Below are 23,296 nucleotides of genomic sequence, written 5' to 3'. Positions count from 1 at the left end.
AGGCTCTGTCTCTTCACAGCTCCAGCATGCGTATTTGGGAGGATGGCAGTAGGGTGTTGCTGTGCACCAACCCCGCTTTCCTCCCCAAGGTGATTACAACCTTCTACATTAACCAGTCTGTGAAACTGGAGTCTCTTCATCTGCCTCCGTTTGCTTCAACGGAGGATGAGAGATTGAATTTCCTCTGCGCAGTGCGAGCATTGTGATGCTACATGCATAGGACAAGAGCTCTGTTTCAATCTGACCAGCTCTTTGTCTGTCACAGGACATGGACCCTAGGACAGCCCCTCTCTAAGTAGCATCTGTAACACTGGATTGTGGACACAATCTCGACTGTGTATGATAGTGCTGGCTTATCCCCACCTGGTAGGGTAGCCGCACGCTCCACTAGAGGGTTGGCTACATCTTGGGCCCCTTTCAAAGGTGCCTCAATGTCTGACATTTGTACTGCAGCTAGCTGGGTTACACCGCATACTTTCTCCAGGTTCTACCGTATTAGTGTGGTAGACACTGCCTTGCCTTCTGTAGGCACAAGGGTCCTTCAGGGTGTAAGTTCTCAGCGCTAACCTCTGGGTTAGTCAGTGTTGTGTGTCCCTCATATGCTGCCGTTCCTTCTCCCTTGCGACGGCTTTGGTATACATTATCCCATAACAATGTAAGTGGTGGTCGTCTTCAAATTGAAAGGGAACGTTAGGTTACTTACCGTAACCCTGGTACCCCTAAAAAGAAGATGAGCACCACCCGCGAGGTCGCTTTGGTCGCCCTCACGGGTTTGATGGAAAAAGAGGAGGATCTTCCTGCGAATGACGGTTTATTCTTTTTTAAGTCGTTGACTCCAGGAAAGCGGCAAGCCAGCTTTCAGCACGAAAGCAAGGGAAATACAACCAACTCTAATCGACTCGAGAAGCTCTTTCCTTATCCACACTCAGCTAGACACAGAGGTCTTACCTTACCATCTTGAGAGGGAAAAAGAGGAGGATCTTCCTGCGAGTGACAGTTTTATTTCCTCGCTAGGCGGGACCGAGTGCGTCATCACAAGAAGGGGCCTTTTGGTAGCTCTGTTACAGAGAGCTCAGCAATACCTACCCGAAGGGCAGGACTATCTCATACCAATGTAAGTGGTGGTCATCTCTTTCAGGGAACCAGGGTTACGGTAATTAACCTAACGTTACACTAAAATACAAACAAAAGTAGATGTCAACATAAGAAAATAAATTCCAACCAATATACAAAAAAATATATATAAATAAAGTTTTTGGGTTTTTTTGTTTAATCTTTGCAGTCCGATTTTTACCCACATGCCATGGTCATATTGTCTATGTGAAGTTTATCTCAATAAATGTACATTCTATATGACAAAAGACACAATTTTAAATTAAGTTTACAAATTATACACAATGAATGTAGCGGGTGGGACGAAACACACGCACTGAAGGTAATGGAACACTAATTATTGTTAATCAATTAATTATCTTGGACCAAACAAAGACACTCACTTCAGCTGTGCTGGACAAGCTTTCCACTTGGGTGAGTGAGTTTTGTTTCTTGTAGGCAGTCGTGACTAGATGTGTGTTTTCAACCCCGCTACTGGGATCGGGTAAGCCTGACGATGCTTTTAGATTTCCTTCCCGGTGTGAAACCGTTGTTGGAGTCTTTTATCATTGTGTTTTTCTTCATGATTATTAGCAGGACAGAGGTGGAGTGTTGTGGCCATTTACAGCTGCCTCTTGCCTGGAGGTAATGTTTTTAAAGGTAATGTTTGTATTTCATTTAGTTTTGTTGTTGGTTAGTGTGCGTGATACTAATTTTCTTTGTATTGCTTTTTTAGTTTTTTAGTGTCAACCACCTTTTCTTTTAGACTGAAAAACTCTGTTTCTTTTGGATTAAGTATCTAAGTTTCTTTTCCTTTGTTTCTTTTATACTAAGGACACCTTGTTGCTTTTTGTAGTTTTCTTTATAGTTTTTTCTCATACCATTTTCATTGTGCCTGTATACTTCCTCTTATTAGAGAAATGACTCTCTTTATCCAAAGTTACTGTTTCCTATTTGATAGGATGCACTGTATATCTGAGACTTTAAAGACTAACTACTGTTATGCACTAGAACCTTGCTTTGGTGAATGGTTTGAATTTTTGTTAACAGTAAGAATTATTACTATCTAATTTCTGAAATTTATGATTGAGATTCTTGAGGAAAAGTATACAGTGTGCTATCAGTTTGTTTTTTTGTGTTGTATACAGTCTTGCATTTATTAACAACGGGAACCATTGAACTGCAGTACTGTATATTGATCATATTGTGTGTATTCCTATCAGAGTGCCAAGACTCCCCGTCTAGTGGAACCTGTTGGTACTGCAGCTGCCTGTTCCAGATACAATGCATTGTTCCAGATGCAATGTCTTTTAATTTCTTTAATTCTTTATTGTCAAGGTTTTCCAGTATTGATACTGGAAGCCTTTTAATAAACATTCTTTGTATTTTTATAGCTTATACCTGCCTCCTTGGTTTTCATTTATTTGCGAAGGGCTTGAGTGGGGAACCTTTATCTCTTTGGGGGATTTAACTTCCTGCATTGAAGTTAATTGTTAACAGTGCAGTTACCATTTTGAAATGGGTACTTCGGGGTTCCTCTTGCTTCTGGCAAATGTAAGAGGTGGCGTAGTCGAGCTTTTGGTTTACTTACTGAATAGCAATAATAAGCCCCCGCCACACACTGATATTCCTATTTTTTATTTGCATTTGGCTGCTCTTTGTTGGAGGGAGAGCCGCCTCGCTGCACTCTAATAGCGTTTCCATAGCTGCAAATAATGCTTCCATTCATTTTTCTTGATCTTGTTAACATGCATTTTGAAATTAACGAGTTCCCCTTATTTAGTTGTTGACACAGGAAGTGATGTAGGTGACCTGCGACAATTAAGCTTTTTAACGAGAAATGCGTTCATCAACGACCTCGTCGACTCATAGCATTAATGGATTGATTTAATTAACACATTTTGTTTGAAAATCACTTGCTACTAAAGCTCTCATTACTATACCACAAGTTTGAGACAATAACACTGGCTTTGAAAATCATGCTCATAGTGTGCACTTGAATCCTATTAAATTCCAGCTTGGCTTGATATGCAATATATATTGCCGATATAGGAAATAGAGTCCTTAGATAGGGAGAATCTGATTCACATTGTGCATGTAAAATGGAATAACAGTAAAGTTGGAACTGGAAGGTTACAATTTCAAATCCGAGATCAATTTAGCAATTTGCTGGTTTGAGATCAAGCTTTTAACTTGTTTTCTGCTCCTAAACAGTTGCAGAGTTCAAGTTACTTATACAATATTATAACTTTTATGTTAACTAATATTATAAATATGAAATTGCTTAAGAGCTGAAAACAAGTAAAAAGGTCTTAAGCAAATTATCAGTTCAATTAAGGGTCTAGTTAAGTAATTGAGAGCTCAGGGGGAATGAAAACCAGCAGCCACAGGGGTAGCCAGGAATCACTATCTGATAGTATACATCTTTTTAATTCCACAGCTTCTGAGTAAGTCAAGAATTGAGAAATGTGGACGGAAACTGCGTAGAAAAAACACCAAGCTTCTCAGCACTCATCATCCTCCCTACCGGACTCAGCGACCTCTGAGATGGGCACTCCCTGCTCATACGCCATGAAGCCCAGCACTGAGAAGATGGCGAACCCGGCCACAAAGCTTGTTCCGCTGTTCAGCAGGCATAGGTACACGGAGTCCCTGAAATCACAAGGACAGTATCATTAGAAACATATTCTCCTCATTAGGAATCACAAGGACAGTATCATTAGAAACATATTCTCCTCATTAGGAATCACAAGGACAGTATCATTAGAAACATATTCTCCTCATTAGGAATCACAAGGACAGTATCATTAGAAACATATTCTCCTCATTAGGAATCACAAGGACAGTATCATTAGAAACATATTCTCCTCATTAGGAATCACAAGGACAGTATCATTAGAAACATATTCTCCTCATTAGGAATCACAAGGACAGTATTCCTTACTTACTATTCCTTATTCTTACCAGTAAAACTGCATTACAATAACTTTCAAACAGGGCAACAATTACACTATTAAATGTATTGCATTTTACAACAGCAATCACAAAAAACTCATACAGACAGTTAGAAATTTTGTGAACTTTCATGCTTTCACACCGACAAAGTTTGAAATTACAAATTTGAAGTTGAATCATCCCATTTTCTGCAAATGTGGTGTATGATCGATATCTTCCCTAGTCAAGTCAAATCTCTCTGTGACATATGCGCTAGTGTGTCTAATATTAAGCTATTTCTTCTTCGTCGTGTCTCCAGTCCAGCCTTCTATTTTTTTCTTTCCCGGTATTCTGCATAGGCCACTGCTTCTGGTGTTGGTATTGCTAAACCTTGTGGAGTGCATTGAGGAGTTGCAGGGCATCTTGGGAGATAATCCATGATTTGTTTCTCCTAACATACACAAAGGTCAGTTGTGTAGAGGCCCCGTGATTCATGAGAAAGTTGCATATGCCGAAACCCACTCGTATTCTGTTCAGGCTCCGCCATGTCTGCCATTTATAATTGAGGCCAGATGCCAACTCCTCACTGGGGGTTAATTCCTCGCCGGCTCCATTCAACAGCTTTGTCACTCAATTTCTCCTATTCTTTTTGCCAGAGAGTAATTCTGGCAGATTCCAGCGATGTGGTCAGTGGTACAGTGGAGGACAAAAAGCTGTTTCTTTATGGGAGATGACGGTGTGCTGGCTGATGTCCATATAGTGACTCTTCTACTTGTCGCTCGTTGTCGCCTGCTACTGTACCAGTGCCACTATGGGTTTACTCCAGCCATGGTTATGGCTCACACAAACTTAACTGTCAACAACCCGATTTATTTTCTTCAGGATCTACGGCATTCAGGCCATGTTACTAGGTAGAAACACAAAACCATTGTTCTAATTAAAAGTTTTAATTCATTATCTCAATACCTTTAGTCATTTTCAATGTTAAACTCAAGCTTTTAGACTCCTGAGTGACCTCCTCTCGACCCAGATGCGTGTAAGTGGAGAAATAAAAATAGCTACTGTTAACACAATAGCTGTCCATCTCTATGAATGTCCTTATTCCCACCCTCCCAAACCATTGATTTCAGCATTCAGACTGAACCCGCCCCTGGGATCCGTAGCAAAGAGCTATTGGTTAGAAAGCAGAGTAAACTTATCAACTCTTCTGTTCATTGTAACTGCTATGCAGTATTGTAATGTAGGTGTCTTTTAGACTGGATACAGTAGGACAGTCAGAAAAAAAAAATGCTACACAACAGCTTTGAAATTGCGAGTTGATGAATTTGCTGAAAAAGCATGGCAATCGCAATGTTGAAAAAAGAGGACATGACTAGAGAAGAAACAAAGACTAATTTCAAGATGGTGAAAGACAATAGGTTATTACAGATGTGATGTAGGATGTATCACTTGATTTTATGCATTAATTATTTTAAATTCATTCAAGTACCATTTGTCAGTGGTTTACACAGTGTTATATTAAATTAAAATTTACAATAGGAAAACTGGAAGGCCAGTGTAATAATTAGAATTACAACACGTTCTAAATTCCTATTTGAAATGTGTGCTAAATAACATGTTTTTGACTTCAATGGCCTCCTATAGTACGGCTTCTGGCATGTAGATAAAAAGAACAGTGAAATGGCTAATAAGTCATTCTCTGGTGCAGACTTGAAGTGAGTATAAGTTATTTAATTGTAACTGAGCCACGACAACAGGGGCCCCTTTGCTGCCCGGGGCACCATGTAATTGCATAGGCTGCGTGTGGCTAAAACCACTACTGTTGCCGTGCAGATAGTGGGTCTGGGAAACGTGCTATCTCCATGCAAAGACAGCGCATCTCTAGTTTGCCCATAACAGGGCAGAGCCACTTACTTGTAGCAGTCGTTGTTATACTTGTTGTAGCTGCCAAGCGCTGTCAGGCATCCCATACAGATCGCATAAGAGAAGAAAATCTGTGTGCCTGCATCCATCCACACCTAATAAATAGAAATATAGACAAATCTATCAAATGCCCCAAACCCATTTTATTCTGACCCTGATGAAATCGATTTAACCTTCTGCCACGTTCTAGATTAATTATCTGTGCTGCAGGTAGTACGGTTCCAGGTGAAACATTAAACTCCTTGTATTGCACATCTGACTATTTATAATCATAAAATTAAAATCTTGAAAACTAAACTCTCTACATAAGAATGATAAGGAACTTGGTTTTGCCAACGAGTTGTTGTTGTTGTTGTTGTTGCTATTATTATCACTGAGCTGAGTATGCAGGTGTAGTTACACATCACACAACACCCCTGCGCTGCCTCTTTGGTTCAGTGGCATTTTGAAAGCTGTCTTGAGGTACCTGTGGATCGGTGAGCCGCGCTGGGTCTGGGTAGAGGTAGAAGATGATCCCATCCATGGCTCCAGGCAGAGTGAGTCCACGGATCAGAAGAACGACCAGCATCAGGTAGGGGAATGTGGCTGTGAAGTACACCACCTAGGGGGGTGCAGGGTTAGGGGAACATGGTTGTGAAATACACCACCTGGGAGGGGTGCAGGGTTAGTGGAACGTGACTGTGAAGTACACCACCTGGGGGGGGGGGGGGTTTGTCACACATGTTTATTCTGTGGTGGAAAGGACAAGAGGGTTTGAGAGCCAGTAATACATGAAAGGAACTGGGCTGAATGCATCTTGACTGACGTCACTTTGCAAGTCAAATTCCTGCACATGTGCCTCGTCGATCCCTCACCTTTCCTGTGGATTTGACTCCCTTCCAGACACAGAAATAGCAGATAATCCAGGTGAGCAGGAAACACAATGTCATCTCCCAGTGCAGGCTGCCCACCTCATCAATCCCACCAGAGATCTTCAGCACCCGTCTCCTAAAGGGACCAGGACACACACACACACAGTCACACAGGGATAATCAGTGTTTCTGCTTTAATACTGTAAACAACATGTGCATGCGTGGATTCAACAAACGTACTCCCAGAACTCCATGGCCGGGGACGTGGCGTTGTTGGGAACAGTCCAGTTAGAAGTGAGGTTCTGCTTGTCGAATTCCACACAGGTACCTGTGACACACGGGGAAGGGAAGGAAGAGGATCACTTTGGAAAGGAAAGCGGTAAACAGTTCCAGACTGGGGGAGGAGTCACAACTATTGAAGCAGGTTGCTCTGGGTAGCTACCTGGAGGTATAAAACAGTACCTGCAGAAGTGTGAAGGGGAGAGGCATGTCCCATAGGGAAAGAACACATATTTTAAATATATCATAAATATATGCAATGTAACCATTTTATATGTTACATATATGCATCACATATCCATAAATAAATGATATAATGTAACTTGATTAGTATGCCATATAGTATGCGTTAAGAGTTCTAGCACCCCACCCCCATTCCCTCGCTGGCCTCCCAGTCAGAGTACCTGTATTCCAGGTGTTTCTGCAGCTGGCCCAGGGCAGCTCCCAGCTGAAGGAGTGGAAAAAGTAGAAGAGAGCCCAGGCCAGGATAACGATGTAATAGATGCTTGAGTAGACAACGATCAACTGACTGGCATAACCCATACCTGGAGAGAGGGGAGGAGGAGGGGGAAGCACATAAGAATATATGAAGACTGACATCCACTTCTGGCACTGCAAGGCTTTTCAGGTATTTAATACATTTAACAAGTAACTAATGCAAAGTATTCACACAGTTCACTGCAGATATGTGGCTCAAAGAGCAGAAGATTAAGACTTGAACAAGCCCTCTTATACAAGCTTTGCACAGTAATTTTCTGTGCTTTTCCCCATGGTTATACCATCATTGCTGTGCTTTACAGTACCTCTGGGCTTTACGATGCTCACCTATTCTTTACTATGCATTCACAATCAGAGGCGCCGGGGTTATACACCCATGCTTCACCAATATTCTGCAATGCTGGACCAGCACACCAGTGTCACAGCTTATCTATAATAATTGTGCATACCTTTTGATGGGACTGATATCTAGACAATATATGTTTTTTTTTTTTCTTTTAATTCTAACTCTTATGCTAAGATATGCGAGAAACAGTGTATCTATCGAATAACATTTCACATCAGACAACATCAGATCGCACAAAGTGATGAAACCAGAAAGGGCCAGATTGTGGCAGGGTCCACTTTTTTTTGTCATTGCCAAGTACAATATTATTTTGTGTATTTTATTTGTGTATTCAATATTATGGTAGTGTGTTGTTAGTCTGCCTACCAAGACTAAACAATTACTTGTGAACCACTATGTATCAGCCAAGAACGACTGAATCACTTGCATTTCTGCATATTCAAAAGATTGTTAACGAAATAGACAAAATCTCCCTGAATTACTTTGTTTTGTGAACTGAACAGCACCATTGCTCTTTACTAAGAGGTCTATGTGCTAATCAATAATCTTTGTATGAACACTAATGTATAATTAAGTTAACTTGTATACATGCTTTATTATGCACCGATTTTGTTTCTCCTGGTTTGCTGGCTTCATTGTGTTGGTGTAGTTCAGCTGTATGCACTATATCCTGTCCATATGACATACACAATAACAACAGGATATGAAACGATAGTATTTATACAAAAAAAAAAAGATCAAATATCCTAGGAGTTCGGAAAGCAATTTAATTTATAATCCAAGTTTCAAAATATGACTGAAAGTCTTGCTTCAGTTGTGTATATGCAGTTAAACATTAAATGTAATGTATACTGTAGCAGGGCGGTAGAAAAGCCCTGCACATAAAAAGGGGGCGGGGCAAAGCCTGCTGTTTAAATATATTGTTTGTTTATTTCAGAACGGGGTACTCCCCGCCCCTGTACAGTTGTTTTATTTTGTATTTGTTTATTATTATTGGTATGCTTTATATATGTATGTATATGATGGCGAAGGCGTAGTTTGTTTTGGTTTTGCAGCATGGATGGGAAGCTCCATCCACATTAAAAACCTTGTGCAGAAGGTGACCATTTCCCGAGTTATAATTGATTAATTGTTTCTAATTGGGAGACGGTCACTTGTATAAAAGCCAGCATCTCTCTGCAGTCTGGGTAGAGACGAGTGGAGTGGGTTCGAAGAAGGAGGAACAAGAGATAGGTAAATTGTATGTGCTGTGAAGTGTTTTTCTCTTTCTCTTTCTCTCTCTCCCTCAGCTCAGTATGCACTTGTGTGATCAACGCTTGTGAAATGATCCATTGGGGTAGAGATACTGTGTAATTCTGTTTTGCATGGCAAAGTAAACACACTTATTAAACAGATAGAGGACTGTTTTGCTCCCAGGTTTACTGCAGCCCTGTCTACAGTGTTGTTTGCAAACTCAGCAGGCAAACGTTTCAATTACCTACATCGATGTGGATAATTGAAAATAAAATCTACAGAAAAATGACACTTGAAGGTTATTAAGGATGTGCAAGAATGTGTTTTTAAAAGCCTTGGTTATCACCCCTGTAAATGAATGCCTTCCTCGTGTAATGGTAAAACACTTCCATTTGGATTTTGTTTGGTGCCTTATAATAATTTATGATTAAAGAGTTAATTAACAGACAATTATTCTGATTCTCTCACCTTCAAAGAGAGGGCAGATTTTCCTCCAGGCGGTGATACCTCCCTGGCTAGTGTACTGCCCCAGAGCTGTTTCCAGGAGGAACAGAGGTATCCCGCAGAACAACAGGAACAGCAGGTAGGGGATGAAGAACACACCTGTTTGAAGAAGCATTGTGAGATGGGTTAAATGCTCCTGGACAGTGTATCTTACTGTGGCATTAGACCAAATACCGAACCAACATTCATTTGCAAGTTTTATATTTACATATAAGTGAGACACGTCAGTAATGCCATTTGCATAACAAATTTGTCAGTAATGGGAGGAAGAATGTAACTGATAGTTATGTCTCTGGTGGATTAAATGAGGTTAAAAGCTCTGTAACCATGAATGAAGATGAGCCTGGCTCCTTTACAGAGTGATTGAGATGCTCACTTGCAGTATGCAGGGTCGCTGGTTCACGCCCACCCTCTGCCCTATGACACAAACAAGAGACTGCTGACTCGTACACTGCCACTGAAGAAGAGTGCAAACAAATGTAGGGAAATGCACAATACTGTCACACACCTCCTCCGTTTTTGTAGCACAGGTAGGGGAACCTCCACATGTTTCCCAGCCCGACAATCTGTCCCGCAACAGCCAGAATGAACTCCGTTTTGTTTGCCCATTGGCCCCTCGCCTGGATTGTTGCCCCCTTCTGAACTTCCATCCTGCACACAAGAAGATCATAAGAAAAGGGGGTTGATTTTCACTGCAGTCACCACTTTTACAGTATACCTGTGTGCAATGCAATCTCTCTCTCTCTCTCTATCTTTCTCTCTCTCTCTCTCTCTCTCTCTCTCTCTCTCTCTCTCTCTCTCTCTCTCTCTCTCTCTCTCTCTCTCTCAGAAAAACTAATCTCATTATCTTGTGATTATCTCAGATATTATATTGTGGCAAAGCGCCCGCCCCTGTGTATATTTTGTGTTGTGTGTTAATGTTGGTGTATAGTCATTGGTACACAGGATATAAACGGGTCTGTGTAACACAAGTGTTTAAAATGTATATTTGTATTTAGGCATGAGGACTGCACAGCACTTCAGGTGCAAGTAAAACGTAATAGTATGTGAGCACGGGGAATTGCACTTTATTAATTCACGTGCAGTTGTACCGCGGCTCCAATTGAATGATTGATTAGCAGTCGAGTCTTGGTACAGCTGCATAAAAGCTGCATGTTTTCACCCACTCAGGGTTGTGTGTTCAGTGAGTGGAGAACAGGATTGTAGACAGAGGTAATAATAATAAGAAGAATAATAGTAATCGTTAAAAGTAGTAGCTCACCGTGTTTTGGCTGTATAGTCCGTTTTGTTTGTCTTTTTGTTTTAGCGACGAGTGCCATGTCCTGTGTCTTGTTTGTCTTTGCAACCTTTTATTTTCTGCTTGTATAAATTATTAAATGCTGAGTGAGACTATTCGCTCAGTTCCACCAAACTCCACCTCTCTTTTTGTTTATTTCCTGGTTCCTGTTTCTGGTCTGACGTCCCCCACTCCGGCTGTCTTTGTGACGTGTATATATAATTATACATACAGCTATGGTCACAATTTTTGCATCACCCTATAGAATTAACTAATTTTGCTTCAGAACATCAAATTAAACCTGTTGAGTAATGTTACATTAACATATTGAATTACATATTACTTTGTAGTTTTCCGTCTATTTAATGAAAATCTCACAAAAATGGAAAAATGTGACATTTTGAAATCTAACATGAATTATTGTACTACTATTATGGCTTCCGGTAGACTTGGAAATCATTTTGTAGTTTTTTTAAACAGGTATTAAAACACAGCGAAATGTTTGTTTAGAGGCTGTCACAGTGAAGAAACCAGTGTGGTTTGTTTGTAAACGGCTTAGCTGTCCGGTTTTCTAGTTTAGGCTTTTTCTTTAAAAAGTGTTATTTAATATTGATTTGTTTACAAGCACCAAAACCTAAATTCTTGTGTTGGGTCAAATGAACGGGTGCGAGTCTGGGTGGCGAGCACTTTATTGCAATATCTATCTATCTCTATCTATCTATACAAAACAAAGATGCTGCAAACACAAAAATCTGCACAAAAACGACTCTTTCAGTGTTTCATGACTTCATAAAATCCAAACAAATCCAACTTGACAATATAAAAATACAAAGCAATGAGAATGTCAAATGAACAGTTCTATGCCAAAAAAATGATAATGTACTGTTTAAAACTAACGCTTAATTATTGTAATACACTTGACTGATTCATAAAACAAATATGGAATGCAGACTTCGGCTCATAGTGGAAAACTGAAGACCCCAAGGGAAAAACTATAGTTACCTGCGGCTTCAGGCATTATAGTCCTCTGTCGGTAACTACAGTTCCTCCCCTGGGGACCACAGTTTTACACTATGAGCCTCCTTGTGTGTAACAAGAGTCATTTGCGCACTACAATGCTTGCTATTGAAGAGGTGCTGACCTGTATAAGGTAATTGTATGCTATGAAGGTAGAGTCTCTTCTGTAATACAAAAGTTTAAAAATCTTTGAGCCACACATTTATAGTAAAAACTCTCACCATTGTTTTTCTTCAGAAGGATTCAATACTTCACTGCTGCTCATTTGTATTCATTCCAAATATCTCTATTTGTTTAAAAACGTGGTCATGAAACAGACAGACAAACATAGCATTTTGACACCTAACGTGTCTTCATCAGATTCACATCATTGTGAATTAGAGGGTGGCTTTGCCTTTATACCAATCAATTAACAATTAGTTTAATAGCTCATGTGTGTCCCAATTAGGTCATTTATTTACTCAGTAAAGCTTTGAATAATGATATTATGAAAAAATCTAAAACATCAGTCAACAATTTCAATATTGGTGGGTTAATTGCACTTGAGCAAACAAATGACAAGACGTTTTTAATAATTGCAAACAATCAATGATCCCATGTGTATTAGTTAATTCAGTTACTTTATAACAAACTGAATAACCCTTATATGAAGAGTATACTATTATTTAATTAGGCAAACTTGATATTAGCAGTTTCATTATCCCAAACATCAAAAGATAACTTGTCATTTGTATAGTCCATCAATCATGTGTAGCCTACAGCCATCAACGTAAAAACGGAATACTGACATTTGCTAGGTATATTCAAGATTATATATATATATATATATATATATATATATATATATATATATATATATATATATATATATATATATAGCATATATATAACAGCTGCACTGCAAAACAAGGCTTTAAGTGTTCGATATAAACCATAAGACCATATATAAAAGGTCACGGAAGTAGAGCTTGTTCTGTAGGTTCAGTAAATATCCGAACACATGATAATACCCTTTGAAACACATCTATATAATTACAATGAACTATTGAAAAATGCACAACTTATTTGATAATGATAATATGCCCCTAGTCATTTGCTCCCTCCCCCTTCTCTCTTTCTCAGCCTCTTGCTAGTGAAACAACAATAGTTTCTAATACATATTTCACCTGGAGAGTTAAAAGCTCCAATGTGTGTTTTAAAACAACAACATCAAAATCCACTTTTAACTGTAAAGGGTTGTATACCTGTTCAGAAGGGCTGCAGTACGAAACAAACACACAGAATTGTAAACTGTCCTTACCCTTAAAGCTAGCTGTTGGTGGTCTTCAATATAGTTTTCTCTGGAGTGACTGTTTAAACAGTGAGGATCAGGCTCCGCTGGTTTGGGTGTAGTGTTAGAAAGCTCCCAGCCTCCTTTAGTAGTTTACATACAGTGTCTATAGAAAGTCTACACCCCCTTTCAAAATTTTCACCTTTTGTTGACTTATAACCTGGAAATAAAATGCATAATTTTTTTTTTTTCATTTATCTACACATCCTACCCCATAACTTGAAAGTGAAAAAAATAGAGTGAAGCAAATTAATTAAAAATAAAAACTTAAATAGCTTGGTTGCTTGGTCTACCTGGTTATTTACTTCATGAAGCTGCTAACTAATGTGGAAATCGCAATGCTTAGTTTAATGCATTCACAGAATTTCACAGAAAGTTAATAAGTATTGTGACAGTGATGGCTGAGTGGTGACGTCAGGCCAGAAACAGATACCACACAGGCAGGCACATTTATTTTTTGTTTTGTTTTGTTTTTATTACATTTTTTCGGTGCTCAAATGAGACAGGCTGTACTTGCGGTGCTTCAAAAAAAAACTTAAACCTTCGTGCAAACCTGGTTAAGAAAGCTGCACAATATCTGTAGTCACTCGAGGCCAAATTGGAAGTCATTTAAATATCTTTTGTATTTTAATATTAATGAGGTTATTTGCATTTAGAACGAGAATTTCTGCATGGAAACACACACTACCCGAAGGTACAGCTAAAATAGTGAGAAAAAGGTGAGAATTAATTTTGTTTAATCTATGGAAACTACTCCAATTGAGTGGGTTGAACTCCAGTAACTATGCATCATGTTTCATGTAAGATAGCCCTGTACTTATGAATGGTTGTGGATATGTGTACATGTATTACATACACATACAATTAAAAAGAAACACAATTGTTCCCTACTGCCCCATGTGGTTGCCACTGAGGCATATAAACACCTGCCTCCTTGCAAAGACAGATGCCCACTGCACCGCACACTGTGAGTGAATTGGGAGTGCTGGGTACAAACTAAACCCTATCACTCTGCTGTGACACCTGCCTACCTGCAAAGTGCATACAGCGTTTCATTCACGTGAACAACCGGGAAGCCAGGCACTGATTTAGGTCAGGTGAGGTGTACAAAAAAATCTGTACTCCCAGAAAGTTTTCTTCCAGCTGTTGTCATGAAACAGGAGTGTCTGTATCAAACCACAGTGTGACTGGTCGCAGCACAAATGACCACAAATAATATTAGAAATTTTGGTTTTCACGTTGTAATGTATAGAATTTGATATGTGGCCGCTTCCCTCTCCACACAAACCTAGAGATCACAGGAGAGGAAGCATTGAAGTGAAAAAGTTCATACGTGGGAGTATGTTCATGTTTATTATGGAGACACGGGCTTGGAGCGAATTAGGAAGCTGCATCCATCTGTTTAATCGTCAACCTATCTGAATATCTTTATTAAAGTGGGTTTGTGCAGTTAAGTGTAAGCATGGGTGGATTTCCACACCAATATTTAAAATGCTGAACTACCTGTATGTTTGCAGGCAAGCGTACAGTGCCGAGAAAGTTTGTGAACCCCAATGATAATTATGGAAATTCCATAGTTTTACCATGATAGCCTTCTTGAATAAAAACCAGTCTTTTCTTAAATACCCAATAGGGCTTATATTAACCAATTCCATATCTTTTGAAACAAAATGATGGATGACTTATACAAACAATGAGTAATTAAGATTCAGGCTATGTGAAAAAGTAAGTGAACACTCGGTTTTATCAGCTCAATTTAGGGGATAATTAGAATCAGGTGTTTAAATAGTAGATCTTCGGGGGTGAGTTTGGGAGGACCCACCCTATATAAAGATCAGAAACTCTTCACCATACAGGTGTGTGGAAACATATCATAGCACAATCAAAAGAAATCTTTGAGGACCTCAGAAAAACAGTTATTGATGCTCATCAGTCTAGAAAGGGTTGCTGTGACATTGTTACATGTTGTTCCCGGGACACTCCGCTGAGACACGCCCACCTGCCTGCTGAAACAGCTGATTACTTTCAGCTGCTGCTACATGCAGACAGGTATTCGTCCCTGGCAGAGTATCACAGCAGCTAAACAATTAATTAAATCAATCTATTAACAATTAACCCAAAAATATACAATAAACTACATATTTCCTATGTGCAGGGCTTATGCTCTGCCACAGTTACAAAACCATTTCTAAGAATTTTGGGTTTCACCAATCCACTGTCAGACAGATGGAGAAAGTTCAAGACCACAGTCAACCCAGGAACAGTTGTCCTACCAAAATCTCTCCAAAAACAAACCAGAAAATCATCAAGGAAGTCACAAAGAACCCCAGAATAACATTCAAGGATCTGCAGGCCACACTCGCCTTGGCTATTGTGAGTGTTCATGACTCAACTATCAGAAAAAGACTGAATAAGAATGGTGTTCATGGAAGGATAGACAGGAGGAAACCACTTCTCTCTAAAAAGAACATTGCTGCCCAACTGAATTTCGCCAAAGAGCACATTGATTATCCACAAGACTTCTGGAACAATGTTCTCTGGACAGACCAGTCAAAGGTAAAACTTTTTGGCCTCAATGAGAAACGTTGTTTGGCGAAAACCAAACATAGCGTTCGAACAGAAGAACCTCATGCCAATTGTCAAGCATGGTAGTGGGAGTGTGATGGTTTGGGGCTGCTTTGCAGCCTCAGGACCTGGACGGTTTGCCATCATTGACACAACCATGAATTCTGCATTGTATCAGAAGATTCTAGAGGAGAATGTCAGGCCATCCGTCCGTGAGCTGAAGCTGAACCGAAAGTGGATCATGCAGCAAGACAATGATCCTAAACATACAAGTAGGTCTACAAAAGAAACAAAATTGCGTTTTAGAATAGCCTAGTCAAAGTCGGGACCTAAACCCCATCGAAATGTTGTGGCAGGACCTGAAGCAAGCTGTCCATGCAAGGAAGCACTCAAATGTCATCAAGTTGAAGCAGTTCTGTAAGCAGGAATGTGCCAAAATTCCTAAAAACCGATGTGCGAGACTGACCAACAGTTACAGGAAACGCTTAGTTGAAGTCATTGCTGCTCAAGGGAGTGCCACCAGTTACTGAATCTAAAGGTTCACATGCTTTTTCACACATGGATATTGACTGTTGAATCATTTGTGGATGAATAAATGTTGAAAAAGTATCATGTTTTGTTTCATTTGTTTAATCAGGTTACCTTTATCTATTATTTGGACTTAGATTAAAAATCTAATAAGATTTTAGGTTATATGTGAAATATGTGAAAATCCTAAGGGGTTCACAAACTTTCTCGGCACTGTAACAGGGACAGTATTCTCCTACCTATCAGCAGCTGAATAAAACAGAGACGATACAATATCCTACTTGTTAGCAATAGAGTCCTCTTCCATAGCAGATGAATAGAATGGAAGAGGTCTGGAGAACAGCTGCATCAGGCTGGTCAGACAAGATAAAAAGTTTTCTACCTCTAAAGAAGATACAAACAAAAGTTTTTGACCTCCTGTCACAAAGATGGCTGTAGTGGGTGACGTCAGACCAGAAATAGGAACCAGGAAATAAACAGCAGAGTGGTGGAGTTGGGTAGAGCTGAGCGATTGGTTTCGCTCAGCATTTCACGAGGCATGAGCTGGGGGGTAGAGATAGGGCAGAAGAAGCAGAAGGGAGCGGTAAGTAGGACAGAATGCCGGCTAGAAATGACCGGACCTAGGATAGAAGAGCAGGCGAGGCCCACTCTAGTAGCAGACCAGCGAAGCTGGACATGGAAGCTAGGATTGAAGGTGGTCACTGACTGAGGGTGGCGATGCCGACACGAGCCCAGGGGCGAAGGACCCAGCAACCGAAGACAGGATACAGAAAGTGTTCACTGACTGAGGGTGGCAATGCCGACACGAGCCCAGGGCTGAAGGACCTAGTAACCGAAAACATATATGAGGGTTATGACTTGGGGAGCCGCCCCTCAGAGGAAGACGGTCCCGGAAGACCGGGACACGAAAGGAGATAGAGAGGGAGATGTACCCAGCATCTGAGACTTCTGTAAAAGGGGCGCTCGTTAGACCCCCAATTGGCCGAGACTTCACGCTGCCTGGGACCTGAGATAAGAACAAGGCATAGAGGTTAGTATTGGACTCGAACATGAGTAGCCACGTCCCGAACTGAGACAGAGTATAGAACAGCCTTGAGTGAGGCAAGATAAGCGCAGGAGCTGCTAAAGAACAGAGTGTGGCCTGGGGTCCGCTCTTACTCACATGGTGAGAACGCCCCTGAAGGTCAAGGGAGGCTGAAGCCTGCCCTGAGGTCGGGGAAGTGAGATCACTTGCCTCCCCAAAGGATGGACCCCCGGCTCCTCAATAAATCTCCCACACCGTGAGACAAACAAAAGAGAGCACATGCCAGCCTATAACATAAACAAAAGACTAGAAGGACAAATGGGACAAACAGGAGGATGGTTAGTAAATTTAGTAGGATATGACTATGTGTATACCTGTTGCTCAGTGGAGAGGAAAAAAACCCTTGAAGCTAATTAGGGGAAAACCTCTAGTGGCTCCGGCAGACAGGTAGCCCCCACTTCGGGCATACTAGCAATTTGGAATGGGCTGCAACTATGTCTGAGGGAGCCCTTGTAGCTGAGGTGGCTGCACCGATACGGAATGAATGGAGTAAATAAAGCTGAGGAGGGAGGCCTGTCCTGGAGAGGAGGGTGGAGAGGTGGGTTGAGAACCAGAGACAAGTGACGATAGATCGGGAAGAATCGATGAATAGAGGGGCGGGGGGCGGGGGGGGGGGGGGGGGGGGGGTTTCTTGCATGAGAGATATCTTGACATTGCTGAAAAAGGGCAGACAGCAGACTTGGTCCTTGAAATGCTGAATAAACTGACCGCGCCGAAGTTGGTCTGTCTTTGAAGTACGCAGCCAAATAAGGCAATAGGAGTTGGAAATAGAAGAGAGGTCACATAAACAAATAACCACTGAGGGGAAGCAAGAAGCTGATGGAACTGTGAATTCGGAGCTTCTGAGAAAGCCAAAGAAAGCTGTGAGGCAGATGGTCTCCATGAGTAGATCCTCGTAGGAGGAGAAGCAGCCTTTCTGAAGAGTAGAGATGATTCTAGCATTTTTAGAAGGAGCAGCAACTAAACAGGGAAGGATGAATGAATGTAGGCATCCACTGCAGAGAAGGACCAGTTCCCCCACATTCGTGATCAGGCTGGGGGGAAGTGGAGAGTCGAGGAGGGAGGCCTGCTCTGGAGGAGAGGGTGGAGAGGAAGGAGGCCTGCTCGGAGTCGAGGAGGGAGGCCTAGTCACGAGGCGAGGGTGGAGAGGAAGGAAGCCTGCTCGGAGGCAAGGGTGGAGGAATTGGAAGTAGGTCTGCTCAAGGTGAGGCGAGCGATGATAGGAGTGAGAGGAATCAATGAACAGATGGTCTGAGGAGGGGAGTGGGGGGGTTCCTGCTGTGGAGATACCTTGAAAAGGAAGATAGGAAACTTGATACTTGACATGTGAGTGGACCGACCGCGCTGAATTGATCCGTCTTGAGGTATGCAGCCAAGTGATGGAGTAAGCACGGAAGGTGGCCCGAGAGGCAGCTGATCTCCATAGGTAAATCATTGTAGGGGGAGAAGCGGCTTTTCTGAAGAGTGGAAATTAGCAAATGGAGAATATATGTTGATATAGACAGACAGGAAGGTGAGGCAGGGGGAAAGCTCTTAAGAATCCCACAGAGGGTCAGGTGGAATGCTGATATGGAGAGACTGGAGGGAGTTGGAGAGAATCCTTAGCACGGACCATGAGAGCCAGGTTTTGATTGAAGGGCTATGATTATTCGAATCTGGGTGCAGAGGATTGAAGACACTGAGCAGGGTGAGAATAGGAGCTCTTGAACAAGGTGGAGGGCTGCAGACATGTAATGCTGAGCAGATTGAAGGAGGTTACTGAGAGTAGGTTTCAGTCAAATAGCATCTGGAGAAGCTGAGGATTCTGGATGGGGGTTGTGGAAGCAAATGGGACCAACTGACAGAACTTGGATACCGAAAGTAGAGGCAGAAGGAGAGCTGGAACTGAGGGCTGAGGTGGCAGCTGGACTGAACGAACATGGATCGGCTACTGAGGAAGCACGGCGCCTTTGCATCCCATATTCTAGAAATTAGGGCAGAGATGAGATGCCACCTTTCTATGTATTAGTTAATACAGGATCGATCAGCGGTTTGCTACTATAATGTCTGCTTGGAATGGAAAAGGTAAACTCACATTCAAAGATTTGGGTTTCGCAACGCCAGTTATTCTCTAATAGCGGAAATCCTTAGCTCATAATCAAGACAGATTTCCAGTCTCGTACCACGTCTCAAACCAAGTATTAATGCTGTAACATTTGGGAGGATGAGCGGAGATATGAATAGGATTGCTGAAGAAGTGCCCCGTATATTGATTAGATGGGGATTAGCGTTAGCCTTGATTGTGTGAATGCTGCCACGATCTACGTATTGGAGGAAGGCTGGAGCATTGTAGGCTCTGGAGAAGTGCAGTTGCAGATTTAAACAGTTAACTAAAGTGACTTTTGCAGCTGCAGTAGTGAGCTGATCTGAAGAGGGAGTGGAGATCTGCTGTAGTGAGGAGCGATTAACAGTAGAGGGCGGGATCTGCTGAACAGAGCAGAGGTCTGAGGAAGAAAACAACGGAGTGCTGTCAGTAGTGTGCAGAGGCCCAGCTGTGAGAGCAGAGATCTGCTGAAGCAGAGATCTGCAATAGAGAACGGAGGACTACCATCGGTAGAGTGTGGTGGTCTGCTGTAGAGAGTAGGGATCTGCTGAATGCAGTAGATATCGGTTTTTCAGTGTTAAGGCAGATTTAGATGGAGCCAGAGATGGGTCTGCTTTTGGGCAGAGATGAAGATTGCAGAGATCAGAGACCGCTGCAGAACCAGAGAGGATGAAGAATGTGTTGCTCCGAGGCGTATGCAAAACCTATTGATTGGTCAGGAGCAGTTTATTGTCTATTGGGGGTAGGAGGACATTGACTGGAATGTTGATAAATCGTAGGACATGGTTCCATGACTGACTAACTCGCGTTGATGAAATGATGACTTTGATGAAGCTGGTCAGATTGGAGGAGCAGCACCAGATGAGGAAACACGAATCTGGGAACAGGAATAAGTTGCAGGAATAGATGCATGATGCAGGAAAGCAGGATGTTACTATGATGGTAGATACTGAGCATCTCGAAAACAGCTGAGTAAGGTTGCTTCATGACCAGGTCCTTGAGGAGGGGAAGAGTTGAAATTGGAGAACGTCCGTTGCTACAAAAGGTTGAGGAGGAGGGGGTCTCCTGCAAATCCCTCGGAATGACAACAAATTGCAGGAATGTATAGAAAAGCTGGAGCGTGTGAGCTTCACAGTGATAGCAAACCAGCTTAGAGACTGTATAAAATTTGTGGTGTTATACTGCCATCTAGCGGTTATGATTAGAATTAACCATTGGCTTGAGTGAAGCCGAGTAGAATATATTTGGTTATTGTGATTAAAATCCTTGTTGGTGTAGAACAACAATTGCGTATTCTTTCAGATGTGTGCTGCTTTGTATCACTGTGCTGGTTCTATTGCACAGTAGTAAATGGTAGAATCTGACAGTGAAGGCTGTATTGTCAGGGAGCCAGTTTTAGATGAGGTATCTACTGCTGATTTATATTTCCCTGAATCGTCTCCATATGCTGAACCATCTCTTGAGGCTTTATTTATATATTTTAAACCCTGGTTGAGATCTTGTTTATACCAGTGCATTGTATTAAAGCTGCTTATCTGATATCGACAGTTTATCTGAACTGATTCTCCTTCTGAAACTCGTTGTGAATCAGGGCTTTGAGTCACCTGGTCTTCACTGTGTGCACCTGAAACAAAAGAGAAGCTTGTGAATGAAATACATTAATTCATGAATTCATTATACTGCTGTAAGTGTTGTACGTACCTGACAGAGTTAGACAAACAGCTAAGTATTTAAACATTGTAACACATGGAAAACAATATATCATTAGATAGTTTGTGAAGTCTTTGGCTTTCTAAATGTTTGCCATGAAATGCTCTTGATTGTATTACACAGTATACTTCTTGTGGTAACTGTCACACCAATCATCACAGTTCATTCACCCTCAATTACCACAAGGCCATGTGATCAGAGACAGACACACAGCAACACAGCTGACTCTTAAACTCAGAGCGAGCGAGTGACAGAGAGGGAAGGTTGAGATGGAATATTTTATTGTATTAATTAATTATTAGATTCAAATGTATTTCTATGGACCCTTTCTTTCCTTTGTATGACATGTGTAATCATTCTGAGTGGTATTAAAGATCCCCGTTTCATTCTCAAGTAATAGCTCCCATTGGAAGGTAAGTGAGGAGGAGCTAATAGTGCAGACTGTGGCAATCCAGTCGCTGTCCAAACCTTTGAGTTCTTCACATTTGCAAATGGAAGCTTCTTGGTTTCATGGAGAAAGGTAATACAAGGCAAATGTGTGCTATCGTGCAGTAGAATATTCCATTATTATCTAAACTATAATGTATCAATTTATTTAAGAGTATTTTCAGTCTTTTAACAATTACATTTCCACTAGTTTGCTGATATATACGTTTTGGAGACACATATGGATCATTGTAAACTAGTCTATGACGATGTTCATTTTGATAATATATTGTTTGCATTGAAAAGTTACGATTATATTTCTTGCAATAGCTAATACTGCAGAGCTGTCTAATGAGACTCCTAATAAATAAATAATACAATCGTATTTGTGTTTGTAATGTTGTTTTATTTGTTGTAATTGAATTGCAGAGAATGTATTATTGGACAGTGCAGCAGCATTGCAGAATGAGCTGACTGACTGGCAATCCTGGCCTGCTGAAAACAAGATTATATAATTATTACTTTGTTTATGAATGATTATGAAGTTGAAAACCTGTTTGTTCTCAAGTGTGTTTGTGAATATCACTCACCAAGACAAAAGCAAAGCAGAAGAAAAGTTCCACACATGTTCCTCATTCTTGAATTGTTCCATCCACAAGTAGAAATGCTTCTGACAAGACAGACAGCCTGAGCTATGGGTGGAGCCCTACACATTGTCACGTCAGAATAAGGCACTGATTGGTTGGTTTGTCTGGAGCTCAGGGAACCATTGGTTTAAGGCTACAGAATATCAATAGTTAGAACATACCTGTACTGTAGTAGTGCTGGACATCCTTCTAATCTTGAAGGGCTTCCTCACTTCATCTCATGACAGTGGACTCACTGGTTTATGGACTCCTGCTGGGCTGGTCTTTGTACTGCAGGGTCCAGAATCTCACCAACATAGAGCTTCTGGGTCTACACAGGGGAATGGCTTGGTAGTGGGGTCACAAGAGACACTGTATATTTATAGAAAGCTACAGAAAGTCAGCAACAGAAAGAAAGACATTTTAGTTAGAACATACCTGTTCTTTACAAATGTCATTTTACCTTATATTAAAAAAAAGACATTTATAACACTATGTAACACAATTTTTGTTCCTGGGTAGTAAGTGTTATTTCCTAATTGCTTATGCCTCAAAAGTATAGAAAATGGCTATTATTCCCCACAAACTTTGCTTTTGTGACCAGGACAGTGATATTTCAAAATATCACTATTTCCAATGGGAAAACGGGCAAATGTGTGTCTTTTCGTTCACATAAAGTCAGAAAAAAACAACATATGAATCCAAATTAACATGTATTTATACTAAAGTAATACAAAAATGACTACAAAAGATTTAGAAGTGAGTAGTTTCTCGAGATTTACGATTATACTGTATTTACAGTATAATCGTAAATCTCGAGAAACTACTCATTTCTAAATTGTTGCTGTGTTTATACCCTGCAGGTGTGTGCGCTCGTGGTGAGAGGTGTTGTGTGCACGTGGATATGGGGGCTAGATTATGTTTTCTGTTTTAAATACCATTTTATAACGTTAGACATTCATCAAGTTGTTGCTTTTAAATTAGAAGTTGA

General features: G+C 41.0%; 1 protein-coding gene across 2 annotated transcripts in view; it reads right to left on the bottom strand.

Annotated features, from left to right (window-relative positions):
* LOC121299468 (sodium- and chloride-dependent GABA transporter 2-like) overlaps positions 1–13,349 on the bottom strand; it is a 749,163-nt gene extending 735,814 nt beyond the window's left edge. For both annotated transcript variants that reach the window (XM_041227181.1, XM_041227180.1), the window contains exons 1-9: positions 13,254–13,349; positions 10,169–10,311; positions 9,625–9,759; positions 7,484–7,624; positions 7,041–7,128; positions 6,804–6,936; positions 6,416–6,550; positions 5,941–6,044; positions 3,620–3,744 (exon numbers count right to left, since the gene is read on the bottom strand). In XM_041227181.1, the coding sequence (XP_041083115.1) occupies positions 3,620–3,744; positions 5,941–6,044; positions 6,416–6,550; positions 6,804–6,936; positions 7,041–7,128; positions 7,484–7,624; positions 9,625–9,759; positions 10,169–10,310 (1,003 nt within the window). In that variant the 5' untranslated portion in view covers position 10,311; positions 13,254–13,349. The remainder of the gene's footprint in view (positions 1–3,619; positions 3,745–5,940; positions 6,045–6,415; positions 6,551–6,803; positions 6,937–7,040; positions 7,129–7,483; positions 7,625–9,624; positions 9,760–10,168; positions 10,312–13,253) is intronic.
* Positions 13,350–23,296: the final 9,947 nt, after the last annotated feature.

The sequence above is a fragment of the Polyodon spathula genome, chromosome 25 (genome assembly GCF_017654505.1).
Source record: "Polyodon spathula isolate WHYD16114869_AA chromosome 25, ASM1765450v1, whole genome shotgun sequence".
Lineage (NCBI taxonomy): Eukaryota > Metazoa > Chordata > Actinopteri > Acipenseriformes > Polyodontidae > Polyodon > Polyodon spathula.
The sequence above is the reverse complement of the archived record's forward strand: the minus strand, read 5'-3'. Positions and strand labels throughout refer to the sequence as shown.